The sequence below is a fragment of the Rhineura floridana genome, chromosome 2, assembly GCF_030035675.1.
Source record: "Rhineura floridana isolate rRhiFlo1 chromosome 2, rRhiFlo1.hap2, whole genome shotgun sequence".
NCBI classification, from domain to species: Eukaryota; Metazoa; Chordata; class Lepidosauria; order Squamata; family Rhineuridae; genus Rhineura; species Rhineura floridana.
In genome coordinates this window covers 207216512-207230912 of record NC_084481.1, presented here as the reverse complement: position 1 = coordinate 207230912, position 14401 = coordinate 207216512, and the positions used below count along the sequence as shown (strand labels likewise).

Sequence of the window (14401 nt, the reverse complement as noted above, 5' to 3'; positions counted from 1 at the left end):
TTGCTTTTTTTAAAGCAATAAAAAAACAGTGGCATTTTCTTTTAATTACTCTTTTCTTGAAGGCTAGTCCAAGAAAATAAGCTACTTCAATTTGGAAAGTTTTCCAAGGCGAATACATTAAGGGCAGATTAGCAGAAAATATTCTAGGGCTTTAAGTGTCTTGCAAGTATTCAGGCAAGTTTCCCAATGTTTGGTTTTCTAGTACCAGTGATTTTTACATATAAAAATAAATTATATAAACTGTATATACGAAGCTATTTTCCCCCCAAGACTGTAGAAGACTGGAGAAAATAAATTATTTGGATAGAAACAGGGACTGTGCCTGTTGCACCCACATATCTGCAGTATCCCTTTCCCCGCTTTAAAGATTTGTCTCCACAAGTCAAATTCATATCCCTCATTCTTGCTTACCGTTGAGATGCCAGAGATTACTTCAGTGGCTGCAGAACTTTGTGGTTTTTCATTATATGCACATGATTAGCCCAAGAAGCCAAAACTTACATGGCAGATACACATCTACCCAAGATCTCTGATCTGCTATCTAAAAGGCCAAAAATAAGATTCTGCAAGCAGAACATTTTTTATGTAAGAATCAGTTTTTTATCCACAGGCTCGCTAAAATAGTCATGCAGTTAACCATATGGGCAAGCAACTCTTTCCAGTTATTCTCAGATCTCACCAGTTAAGCTGCAATACTTGTATAGATGGGTAGACAGGCAAGTTGCTAAGGGGTTTCTACTAATCTGTGAGAAAAGACGAAGGGTCCTTCATTATGGTATGCCATTATTTAAGTAATACTGGAGTGAGGAACATGCCATGACAAAGAACAAAAGTATGTTAGATACTGCAAGTATGGATATTTTCATGGAGCATATATTGTAGATAAACTACTCTCCCTGAAATGTTTACATTATCTAACAACTTTCTGAATTAGCTAACACTGAGAAATTTTTATTCAGCAATGTTGATGTTTGGAGGCTGGTTTATTACTGATGTTTGGTTGTTAGTCTTAATGTCTGACAGCTATTTTATTAGGCAGAGCAATGTTTAAATGTTCTATTATGAATTATTATGTTTGAATTGCTGTGCACTGCCACAGAGAAGAAAATGTAGCAAGCACATGCCATAATTTTCTAAGACACAAACAGCAATTCAGCATCTGCTCACATGCATTTTAAAGCAAAAATGAGAGGGGCTAAATATATATATCTCCCAATGTAGCCTTCATGTTTGACATATAGCACATGTTGTATTATTTGTGCCCATATATGGAAGAAGTCTCTAAAGAACTGACCCTGACAAGTTGTATCAAATTAGATGTAAAAAAGGAAGGGCTCATTTTCTTTTTTCTTTTAATCTTGTGTATGAACGAAGCCCTGCTTTATTGAGTGCAACATTACTGAAGGAGAAAGCACAATGTCTTAAATGCCACTTTTATGATAATTCCAAACTTTACATATTATAACAAAGGAAAAGTCCATTTTCACTGATCCTCCTTCTCAGGGAAACTTGAAAATATGGGAGAGTGCACAGTGAAGTAAGATTTCAAATAGGTTTCTCCACAAAACTGCAGGAGGAGTGTAGAAAGTCTGCATTATAAGGCAAATATGAAGAATGTCATCCTCTAGTCCCACAGAAGGCTCAGTTATTCCACCAAACAGAATACACCCATACTTAGTCGACTTGTTCAAAAAACAGAAGGTGGGTGTTCTATTCAGTAGTTGACAAAAAGAATTTCATGTTCCATTCTTATGTCAAGTTGACGCAGCCAAGCTTCTTCAGATTATCCTAAACCGCTCATGGGAAAATACAGATTGATTTAAGTGTCAATCAGTTGCAGTCTGCTGATTTGGTTAGAGGCCTTCGCAAATGTTTGATGACGGTTGCAAACAACAGCCAAGCAAATAGGAATAATACAATAGCCCACTGTTTTGGGATCAGCTCTTGTACAGGAATAAAGGAACAAGAACATTTGTAAATAAGGGATTAAAAAGATAACAGCCCACAGCCAAAAGGGTACTGACAGCAGTCGTGTTTTTAAGGACTGCATCCAGGTAGTTTCTTCTCTGAGTTTTTCAGGGGGCTGCTGAATGTGCTCCAGTGCTAGTCTGTTGTAAGTCTCATTGATTTCAAAGACATAATAAAATGCTGCTGCACTTGCTATTAGGTATAATCCCACACCAATCCATCCCATCCTCTGACGGAAGTTCATCATTCTCCATGCTCTGCACCTTAAAAAGAAAGACACAATGAAAGCACTTTGAAAAAGGATTAACGCATCATTTTACAGGGTAAGATTTACTAAGCAAAGCTAAAGTATTACTGGACAAAAGACGTGTTTTGTTTTGTTTTTAAGATCTCCCAGCAGATGTCAGTAGGAAGTGTGCAAATGTATTTTCAAAATACTAAAGACAGGCTGTTACATTTTCAGCAGAAGTGAAAGGGATGAGATGGCAAGTCTGATCCCAAATGGATGCACTCTGCAATGTTCAAATATTTAATCCAGAGTAAATCCAATTTGATTTTACTCATTTAGCAGATTTTTATCCTGTCAAGTCAGATTACATTATTCCTCATCATTCCCGTTTAATCTTCTCAACAACCTTGTAAGGCAGGTTAGATTGAATGATAGTTGCTAAGATGAATAAGCTTCAAGGCTAATCAGGTATCTAAATCCTGGTCTCTCCAGGAAAAGTCTAACCTATAGATCATGATGTCAATAAGGATAAGATAAGAGACACGGAACTAGAGAACTGTAACTTTCATTAATTTTGGCAAGATGTTTTGTCAAATCTGGACTGCTCTTAATGACTTTTAGCTCTTGAAGTTAAAACTTTTCATCCCTCTGCATGTACAATATGTACATCACAACAGCTAGGAACATAGGAAGCTGCCTTATACTGAATCAGAATATTGGTCCATCAAGCTCAGTATGGTTGATACTGGCTGGCAGCAACTCTCCAGGGTTTCAGGTAAGAGTCTTTCCCACTCCTACCTAGAGATGCCAGAAATTGAACTTGGAACCTTCTGTATAAAAAGCAGATTCTCTACCACTTCCCAAATAGTGAGAGTTATCAGACAACAACTATACTAACACAAAGTTGATGGCTTCAGTAGCGCTATTCACAAAACAGAAAACAAGTGAGAAAGGGAGTAAAGATTTGTCTGCAGGAGCGGGGAGATCTCTTGTGCTCAGGTCCTGCTTGCAGGCTTCCCAGAGACATCTGGTTGGCCACAGTGAGAACAGGATGCTGGGCTAGATGAGCCACTGGCCTGATCCAGCAGGCTCTTCTTATGTTCTAAGTGACCTTTGGGAAAAGTAAGAGGGAAGCTAAAGCCTGTGTAAAGAGGTTACACCACTGGCCTTCCAGCCCAGTCAATTAAACACGGGAGGAGTTAGGGGCCTAAAGCTGTTTGTGTTACACTGATCAAGTGGGGATTGATAATACTACATATCAGATGTTCATGTGTGTCCATGGTACTCTTCAAAAGGGAACACACAGAAGTTATTATTATTATTATTTTATTCAATTTCTATACCGCCTACAGCCAACGGCTCTCTGGGCGGTGAACAGCATAAATTTAAAATACAATATAATAAAATCACATATCAATACCACACACATAACAATATTCCAAAGACTAAAAACATATTACATAATTGTTCTAGTATACTAAGATGTAATAAATATACTAAGAATATTAAAATATTAAAATGCCTGGGAAAAGAGGTACGTTTTAACCTGGCGCCGAAAAGAGAGCAAACTTGGCGCCAGGCGCACCTCGTCAGGCACACTATTCCATAGTTCGGGGGCCACCACTGAGAAGGCCCTAGATCTTGTCGTCATCCTCCGGGCCTCTTTATGAGTCGGTACCCGGAGGAGGGCCTTCGATGTTGCATGCAGTGTACGGGTAGTTTCATATCGGGAGAGGCGTTCCATCAGGTATTGCGGGCCCGCGCCGTGTAAGGCTTTATAGGTCAAAACCAACACTTTGAATCTGGCCCGGAAACATATAGGCAGCCAGTGCAAACGGGCCAGAACAGGTGTTATATGTTCGGATCGTTTGGTCCTAGTCAACAATCGGGCCGCAGCATTTTGCATGAGCTGCAGTTTCCGAACCGTCTTCAAAGGTAGCCCCACGTAAAGCGCATTGCAGTAGCCCAATCTTGAGGTTACCAGAGCATGGATAACTGAAGCAAGGTCGTCGCTGTCCAGATAGGGACGTAGCTGAGCTACCAACCGAAGTTGATAGAACGCACTTCGTGCCACCGAGGCTACCTGGGCCTCAAGTGACAATGAAGGATCTAGAAGAACTCCCAGACTACGAACCTGCTCCTTCAGGGGGAGTGTAACCCCATCCAGAACAGGTTGAATATCCACCATCTGATCAGAGAAACCGCTCACTAACAGCATCTCAGTCTTGTCTGGATTGAGCTTCAATTTATTAGCTCTCATCCAGTCCATTATTGCGGCCAGGCAACGGTTCAGTACATTGACAGCCTCACCTGAAGCAGATGAAAAGGAGAAGTAGAGCTGCGTGTCATCAGCATACTGATGACAACGCACTCCAAAACTCCTGATGACCGCCCCCAGCGGCTTCATATAGATATTAAAGAGCATGGGGGACAGAACTGACCCCTGCGGGACCCCATACTGGAGAACCCAGGGTGTCGAGCAATGCTCCCCAAGCACTACCAAGTTGTATTCTTTAAGACTCTCATAAGGTGGTATTTAAGTGCCAGCTGAGATTTAAGAATGATTTACACAGCTTTAAGTAAACATACACGGCAAAGACTCCCTCCACCATCCAAGTGTATGCCTGCAAGTACATGGAGAGCATTACTACATAGATTCAGCCTTAACTTTTGAAGTCAGGGCAATATTTCTACCCAGCCAACACGGCTCCATGGAGCCTGCAGGGTGATTCTTTCATCACTTTATCTAGCTATTACAATCACCGAGATCACAGGAACTGCATCTTTGTAGTGCCTGGTTTCAGTAACTTTTCTGTACCCAAGTGTCTGATCCCATTTGGGGCTGCTCACATGTGGAGGAAACAGCACATGAACCTGGACTTTTAGGCTGGTGATTATCCAGATCTGTTCTCCTAAGTACTATTACAGTTACTTAGATTAAAATCAAGAAGTCTAAATAGTTTTCCATTTTGCAGTGTGCTTCCTCCTGTTGCTTTCTGAAATTCAAAACTACCATCCTAGACTTTATCTTTCTCCAAAAATGAAATACAGAGGAAGTTCAATGCCTGTGTTAAGCACCATGTACCAATTATTTCCTCTCCCAAGAAGAAGAAAGTCATTGTTGACCTAGACAGAAACAATGTAGGAGAGAGAGGTTCTGGTTGATTCCCAAGCATGCAGCCCAGGTTACTTCATTTAATTTCACCTTCCCTAGACACCAAGAACCAAAGACTGCATCCAACAAGAAAGAACAGATAACTACAGTACAGACCCATTATATAATATACCTAATATGGACAGACACCAGTGGGGGAAGGGATGTGGAAAGTGAAGCAATCCATTATGATCACTTCTTGATGACTTGATGATTCTCCTGTCATTTTTTCCCCCAAAGAGGGCAGGGAGTGGGGGAGAATGACACTTTGAACAAGTGTAAGGAGCAGGGTAACTATTTGTGTAAAGTATGAATACGGACACAGACGGAGGTGAAAGCTTTGCTGGAGTATTAGGTAAAAGTGAAGCATACTTTGGGTGCAGTTTGCTGAATCTATTAGAATTTCTACCATGCCCTTGAGCCTAATGACCCACTCAAGGCGGCTTACATAAATTAAAATCAGTTATAATAAAATACAATAAAAAAGACAAATGTGAGAGATATCACTGCATAACACAGACCCATATCTAAGGTGGTGCAGCAAAGGTATATGAATGTCTTCATTGAAGAATGGAAGACAGCAAAAGAGGGGAGCATTCGAATCTCAAGGGGCAAAGTGTTCCATAGCCCAGGTGTGGCCACAAACCTATTAAACCACACACAAAGAGAAAATATTAGAACTTAATTCCCTATCACAAATATATTATCAGAGGAGTTTACAATATAATATTTAAGACATCATAAAATAACTAGTTGATTAAAACAAGCTAAAAACAACAAATCTATGAAAAATATAAAAAAGATTTGTCAACAGGCATCATGGAAACTCCCAGTCTCCACTGCTCTCAAATCAAAAAGGAAACTAAATTGTGTACTGCAACTCATGAAGCTTGTTGCTCAATATAATGCTAATGGTGAAGTAAAACTAGCAGCTGTGTTGCCTATTTAAGAGTCTGCTTGAACATTTGTAAATGAACATATTATTCCATATATCTCCAGTGCTCCATCTTATCTAAAGGAAACTAAAGTCCAAGGACAGAGTTATACAGTTATGACCACTCATGGAAGTGGAGAACATTACACACTGTACATAAACTTAACTGATAATTCTTTGTTGAAAGTATATGTAACAGCTGTAACCTGCAGAACTTGCTTTAGTGATAATCTACATCTCCCCTTTTCCACCAAAGAAAGGGGAGAGAGAGGGAGAGAAACGTAACTGCCAACTAAGAATCATGTGGTTGTCATTATCACTAACTACCACATGACCATGAGATCTACAGGCACATGTTGGTCAGAAGAGTAAGCTGTAGATCCAACCCTCCCTCAACCACTAGTCATCACCAAATCTTTAGCAATGAGCAGCAGCTAGCAACCAACTAAAGATTGCCTGTTGGCTACAGTATAAAGTCAACTCACAGATTTGCGAACTCCCTGCCAGACATTAGTAAATGTCAGATGAGAAAGCCTTTTTTAGAACCTTGTTTTTCAAAGCATGACCATAACGAACAGAATATGCAGACATGAGCCAGTCAGCCAGCAACCAAGGGAACTGCCTGTGAGATAAAGCCAAACCTGAATATTTTTGAAACTCTTGCTAGTTAAAGAGAATTAATGGTACTGCATTAAAAATTATACAGACAATAATAAAGGCAGTTGTGGTAGCATTTCAAATGATATGTTTTAATTTGTCTAATCTTGGATTTCTTGGAGGGCAGATCTATCAATGACTATTAGCAAAAATACCCATGGACAGAGGCAGTATAGCTGGGAATACTAGATGGGGGAGGAGACAAGATGGGAGATCCATCACCATCATGCCTTGCTTTTGAGCCTCCAGAGCAGCCTTTCCCAACTAGTGGGCCACCAGATGTTGTTGGACCACAATTCCCATCTTTCCTGACCATTGGCAATGCTGGCTGAGGCTGATGGGAGTTGTGGCCCAACAACATCTGGTGGCTCACTTATTGGGAAAGGCTGCTCCAGAGGCATCTAGCTGGCAGCTTTTGGATGCTGGACAAGATGATCCTTGGCTTGACCAACAAGGCAATTCTTATGTTCTCATGTTTACATTTTTTATTTACACCTTCATTAGGCTGCAGTGAAAACACATCATTACCAAGCTTAACACTCATTTAAGATGACCCAATGAAATTTTGATATGCAGCCCCACCAATCAAGATATAAAATATCATGAAGCCAATTCATTGGGTTTCTTTCAGTTATGCTTATGTAGACTGTTCACAGTTTTTCAAAAATATTTTTCCAAGGACAATTCTGAGACACAACTTATTCAAAAAACACGACTGGAACCTCAGGCGCTCTGATAAGTTGCGGTACAGGTCAGGCCAGTCTGATCTGCATCACAGTTCTAGACACACTTTTTTAGCAAGGGTGCTATGGGAGTGATGAATACCCATAAAAGACAGCATTTCAAACAGCCCATTGTGACAAATTAATTTACTTGCACACTGCTCCTTAAACATGTTAGCACAGGTTGTATTATGATTGCAAGGCTAAACTGGTATATTGCAGCAGCTAAGTTGGGAAGTTCCTACTTTGAAACTCAGCCATGCTCACTAGAGCAGAGGTGGGCAGGCTTCAGTCCCTGCCTGGTACAGTTTTTCTTGTTTTACTTAAAGCCCTGTGTTATTGCTATTATAGTTGTTATTAGTTAATCTCCTACCACATATATCCCAAGACAGTGTACAAGTGATAATGAAAACTAAGAACATTTACAGAACAGTTACAAATACAACTGAAGAACAGTTTAGAAACAATACAAAATGGACACCCATGGCAGAGACCTACTAATCCAGCTGTGTTCCACTGATGTGTTTTACATTTACAGAAGAGTGCATCATCCTCAAGATCTCTGAATGAGTAAGGCATAACAAATTTGTTAAGCGATCTAAACTATGCACTCGCCATTAAGAGGCTAAGTACCTTGCTGGATCAGAACCAGGAACCCTACCAACCATAAGCACCAGGCAGTTGGTTGGAAATTGGCCAGTGGTCAACTAGTGAAAGTCTATCTTCTGCCCACTTCTTTATTGGTGGAGAGAGTCAGTCTCAGCTCCTCATCTGCATTATGTGGAGAACTCATTTTCAGTATTGTAACTGTAGCACAGTCTTAAATCCAAGTTATTTTCCAATCTCCAGTGCAAAGCAAATACTTAGGAGGCAACATCTTGACCATTACACCAGCACAACCCAAAGCAGAACATTAGGCCGGCGCTGCAGGGACTTTGCTATAGAGGACAGCTGTCACTGGAACAGTTTGCCCCAAAGCAAAGTCATTGTGACGGTCACACTTAATCTTCTACTGCCACAACTGGGTTTACTCTGCAGATCACTTTGTCTCCAAAAGTATGCCAATAAGAATATTGTTCAACAAGTGACAACACTGGTCTCATCACTACCAGGAGTCAAATGAAAGCTTTGGTTGTAGAAAATAAAGGCAAGAAGGAACATAACGACATGCTGAATTATCCTGGTTTCACCTTCCTTACTCCTTCATTGATGCCACCCTAATCAATCCCCTATTCATTATAAAATTAATGAAGGAAGGCCCATTTGAGCTGATACACTTAGAGATGCTGGAGATACTTTACTTTTAATATATTTGCATCCCACCCTTCTTCCAAAAATTAAGAGGTTCATGTAATAGGAAAAGAATACTAGTTGATGGAAATTGCAGGAGGGGACAGTGCACTTGTGCTCAGGTCCTGTTCGCGGGTCTGCCATAGGCATCTCATTGCCCACTGTGAGAACAAGATGCTGGACTAGATAGACTACTGGCCTGATTCAACAGGATCTTCACTGCCCAGCCCATGCTAAAAAGTTTGACTGTCTGATTTTCCCCTCAACCACTGACACCTACAAGCCAACAACAGCAATTACACTCTGTAATAGTAACCTAGCAGCTATACTCTTCAACCTACCTATTCTGAAGTAACGTTTCCATGTGAACTCCACTGAAGTAGAAGAGTCTGATAAGTCCCTGAAGAAATGGAGCCAGCTACATTTGATATAACGGCACTTAGTACTTTGGTCATATCTGTCAGTTTATCATATCTGTCAAATGGTTTTTCAGTTTAACCCACATGAGTGGCTCTGCATCCTAAACAGAGATAGTTATCTACTGTCACTTTTCTCAATGCTATCCTAAAATTTAACCCAACTGCCTAAAATTATTCAAAGTCAAGCCCATTACTACTGCATGCAAAGTTTATAGGTAGATTATCACTCATTAAACACCCAAATTACAACAGGATGCATTCTTACTAACAACTTGGTGTGTATTTTTTTTTAAAAAATAGCTAGCATCTGGCAACTGTGGACACAAAAAATTCAACCCAAGCATATCTGTTCTTCCCCCAGTCCTAGAGAGTTATCTCCCCTCAACAGTACCTCAAACCAGCAGGTACCAGCAGTACCTCAAACCCATGTTTCCTTCTAAAACTTTCCCAATACTCCCTCTCTATTCCTCCATGATTCCTCAGCTCCCCAAAACTTAAATCTGACTCAAACTCCGATTCAGACTTATACGGAGAAATAAATAAGAGTGCCTCTGGGCATATAGAATGCAACCTTGCTTCCAAAGAGAGCGAAGGCAGGAGGCGCCTGCTGGTTTGCAACAGGAGAAGGGACCCACCAGCGCTGAACTTCAAAGCAGCTGTGAGCACTCAGCCTCTTTTCCTTTCCCTCCCTAGCTCAGTTTGTGACAGGGGTGGACTCCAGCATCTGTTCACTGTTGGAATCCCATGGAGTATTTGTGTATGGGTGAGCGTGTTCCTGAGCAGATGCAAAGTACATTTCGCTCGCCACTGAGAGCCCACCACACGTCAGACATGGAAAGTGGAGAAGAAAGCCCACTTAATTTAAAACAACACTGGATGTTTGCAGGCAAACCTGAGCCCCCGCACCTCCCTCCCAGACAGGCGCCCAAACTTGAGCCCCGGCACCTGTTAACCTCCCAGAGGCCGGCCAGCCTTTCTCGCCAAGCCAGCACCAACCAAGTGCCTGCAACTCCCCAGAGGAGCCTCCCGCCAGTTCTTACCTTTCTCTGCCGGAAAACACGGGCACAACCAAGGCGAGGAGAGAGGGAGTGCGAGCAGCCTGAATCGCGTTACCCGCCTGCTCCCAGCCGAGGTCTCCAGCCGCTCTCTGGGTCCTTCCAGCGCCGTGGCCCGGCCATCCCTTCCGTCGCCCGCCAGCGGCCCGCCTGCTCCTTCCGGTATTGCGCGCCGACGCCGGCATGGCTGAAATCACGTGAGATCCGAGATGGATCAGCCGGTGCGTGAAATCGACCCTTATACACCATAGACACGCCAAAGGGGGAGGTAGAGTCTATGTCTGCAGACCGTCTTCTCCTGTTATTTTTGACACCGTATTTTGGGAGTGACCTCTGCTCCAGGCAGGCAGCAGAGAAATTAAAGGTTTTGACGACGTAATTATTTGGTAGTCTCGTGGTTCCCCATTCCTCGCAACAAAAAAGAGAAGTAAAAGTCAGACATTCAAGCGGGTGCTGGATGGGAGTTAGGTACTGCATTATTTGTTTATGACACTTCTTAGCCGTCTTTCAAAGTGCAGTCTTTTCCCCCTGAAAGCGGCATACAAATAACAGTACTGTAGTGGGAAATTCAGAAGTGCAGGGTCCCTTCATGATAGTAACAGCCACGCCACGCCTCCATTTTTTGCTGCTGGGTTGAGAATGAGATCCTTCTCCCACCACAACAGATGTTCCTAGGAGAGTGTTAGCTACTGAGAAGAGGCTTCTCAGTGGCTGACTCACCTCATTTCACTCTGATTTACTCCAGTCAGCAGGAAAGGACAAGGAAACATGTTAAAAGACTCTTCTCGGTAGCTAACACTCTCCCCTTCCATGCTGATTGGCTCATAGGATGCTGGAGACATAGGAACCCTGCACCTAAAAAAGTAAAGGGTCTAAAAACCCCTGAGATACTGGATGACCACACCCCTGCAACTATAACATAAAATCGTTTTGGAGCAGCAGACATCAAAATTCACAATTAAGGCTGCAAACCTAACCATGTCTACTCAGAAGTAAGTCCACTGAATTCAATGGGGCTTTCTCCCTGGTAATGGGGGGGGGAGTAGGATTGCAGCCTTAGATACTGAAACAGTATACCAGTGTTAAAAAATTACAGCCATTTGCTCTCCAATGTTATTTGTTTATTTATAGTTTAATATACATTTCCAAGGAAAAATGCTCTGCAAATATGTTCTGTGTTGGGAGGGGAGGGGAAGCTTTCTAACTTACTAAGTTACATTCCCAGTAGTGTGATAGCAAACTCAGAAGTGCAGGGTCCCTTCATGATAGTCACAGCCACGCTCCCTCACATTCAGGTCCCCAGGATTCACCAAGTCTTCTCCAAATGCAGAATTATAGAACCAGAATAAAACTGCTGTGCTCATAAACTTCCCCCCCCTCCTCTCTGGGGACTAAACGTAGCCAGAAACATTTTGATTTTAAGAATTCTGAAATGAAGCCAAGTGTGGGACTAGCAGTTGGGAGACCAAGGTACTTTGCTGTGAACCGCACTTCTCACTTACCCTAGGAACCAATCAGCATGAAAGGGGCAGTGTGTGTTAGCTGCTGAGAAGAGTCTTCTCACTGACTGACTACCTCCTTTTGGATCCAATCAGCACAAAAGGACAAGGAAGCATGTTCTTAGCCAAGTGAGAAGACTCTTCTCGGTGGCTAACACACTCTCCTTTCATGCTGATTGGCTTGTACATAGGGACCCCACTCCCCAAAAAGCAAGGCATCTATGCCTCCCCAACTCCAGATGACTACATTCCTGTTCTTTCCCCATATTAAAGGAATACATGGATGGGAAGGCTTGAAGCTGAGAGCTTTTATGTATTATTCTTTGTTATGTTAGGAAGAGTTCAGTGCTATTCTCACATTGTAAGGAGTTTGGGGGAGGGTGCTTCATGGTTTACAACAGCCCTGTAATGTAATCCAGTTTTATTATTCACAAATTGCAAGTGTGTGTTTGGGGAGGCAGGCTTATAACCAGCCTGTATTATGGTTTTTACATTTTAGATGGAGGTTATAAGGAAAGGTTGAAGCTTCTGAGGCTTTTTAATTTAGAGAAACAGTGAGTAAGAGGGACATGATAGGAGTGTATAAAATTATACATGGCATGGAGAGAATGGATAGAGAGAAGTTTTTTCCCCTCTCTCGTAACACTAGAACTCGTGGACATCCAATGGAGCTGTATGCTGGAAGATTCAGGACAGATAAAAGAAAGTGCTTCTTCATGCAATGCATCAGGCTATCAGTGGCTACTATCCATGATGGCTGTGCTCTGCCTCCATAGTCGGAGGCAGCATGCTTCTGAACACCAGTCGCTCGAAACTGCAGGAGAGCACAGTGCTCCTGCACTCAGGTCCTGCTTGCCAGCTTCCCATAGGTGTCTGACCACTGTGAGAACATGTTGGACTAGATGGGCCATTGGCTTGATCCAGCAGGCTGTTCTGAGCTTCATACCATGCTGAAGCTGGCTGCTAGCTCAAACTCTAGTGCAAATAAGGTTCTGCAAATTAGTAGCCAACTTCAGCATCGTGGGCATTATAGAGTGACGCTAACTAATAAAGATTGTTTAAACTGTCACCTCATTGATCTTTACTGGTAAAATACATCGCATGCATTGCGGATGGGGCCGTGGCTGATTAGTAGAGCATCTGATTTGCATGCAGAAGGTCCCAGGTTCAATCCCCAGCATCTCCAAGGAGGGCTGGGAAACATTCCCTGTCTGAAACCCTGGAAAGCCGCTGCCAGTTTGTGTACAGTAGATGGGCAATACTGAGCTAGATGGACCAATGGTCAGACTCGATATAAGGCAGCTTCTGGTGTTTCCTACCTATGCATAGTCACTGCATAGCAGAGACAGAGGACCATTATGTAATCAGATATACAGATAATTCTTTCTTTCACTCTGTACCCAAAGAAATAGAAAACGAAGGGCTGTGGCTGAGAAGTATTGTTTTATGTATGTATGTATGTATGACAGTTATATCCCACCTTTCCTCCAAGGAGCTCAAGGTAGCACACAAACATGGCTCTCCTCCTCCCTATTTCGTCCTTGCAACAATCCTGTGAGGTAGGTTAGGCTGAGAGACATTGGCTGGCCCAAGGTCACCCAGTGAGCTTCATGGGTGAGTGTGGATGTGAACCCTGGTCTCCCAGGTCCCGGTCTAACCACTTTGCCACACTTGTTAAGCCCTGTTTGCGAGTTGGATGTTGTCCCCTCCAGAGTTATTGTTTAATTAGTTAATTAAGGCATTTTTGTTCCACTCTTCAGCTGAAAGAGGCTTTCAGAGCAGTTTACACATATGTAGGGTTGCCAGGCTCAGGGCCTGAGACTGATCCTGTATCTTTAGGAGAAGAGAAAGTCAGCCAAGTGCAGGTGTTCTTGCAACCCTGTAATGGGAAAAACCACAAGGTGGAATTCTCCCTTCCCCCTGCACAACTTTTAAAGATACAGAAGACCTCTTGGTTGCAACGCCCAGCCTCCAAGAGGTCTTCTGTATCTTTCAAAGTTGTGCAGGGGTAAAGGAGAATTCCACCTTGTGGTTTTTCCCATTACAGGGTTGCAAGAACACCTGCACTTGGCTAACTTTCTCTTCTCCTAGAGATACAGGATCAGTCTCAGGCCCTGAGCCTGGCAACCCTACATATCAGTGTTAATCAGTCCCTGTTTGCAAGCTTACAGTCTAAAAGACTATAACACAAAAGGAAAATGCATTGGGAAGATAAAGGAAGAAAGCAAACTCAGGCCCTCCTTCTTAGTTACAAAGTTCTTTTAATGAGCAATTGGGATAGTTTGGAGAGGAGCCAAAACCTGCTGGCCTTTCAAGAGCCTATGGCTAGCTGTTGCCGTTCCATCTCTCCTTTTGCTACAGCCTGATGGAATGGCTGCAGACAGAGGACAGTTGAAAGAGCAGTGTAATGGGAGCTGATGAAAATTGTTCTCATGGGTGGGGGGGATGTTGAAGCTGAGTATGGTTTCCAACAA

General features: G+C 42.5%; 1 protein-coding gene across 3 annotated transcripts; it reads right to left on the bottom strand.

The window, feature by feature from the left end:
* Positions 1–1419: 1419 nt before the first annotated feature.
* LYSET (lysosomal enzyme trafficking factor) lies at positions 1420–10923 on the bottom strand. Of its 3 annotated transcripts, none has more exons than XM_061612007.1 (3): positions 10414–10501; positions 5873–5997; positions 1420–2231 (listed from the first exon to the last, which is right to left on the bottom strand). In XM_061612007.1, exon 3 carries the CDS (start codon positions 2213–2215, stop codon positions 1820–1822), a length of 396 nt encoding a protein of 131 aa, XP_061467991.1. In that variant the 5' UTR covers positions 2216–2231; positions 5873–5997; positions 10414–10501; the 3' UTR covers positions 1420–1819. The 3 variants fall into 3 exon arrangements, with proteins under 3 accessions (XP_061467991.1, XP_061467990.1, XP_061467992.1); XM_061612008.1 differs by lacking the exon at positions 1420–2231 and adding an exon at positions 9296–9372 and having other exon boundaries at positions 5876–5997; positions 10414–10923; XM_061612006.1 differs by lacking the exon at positions 5873–5997 and having other exon boundaries at positions 10414–10806.
* Positions 10924–14401: the final 3478 nt, after the last annotated feature.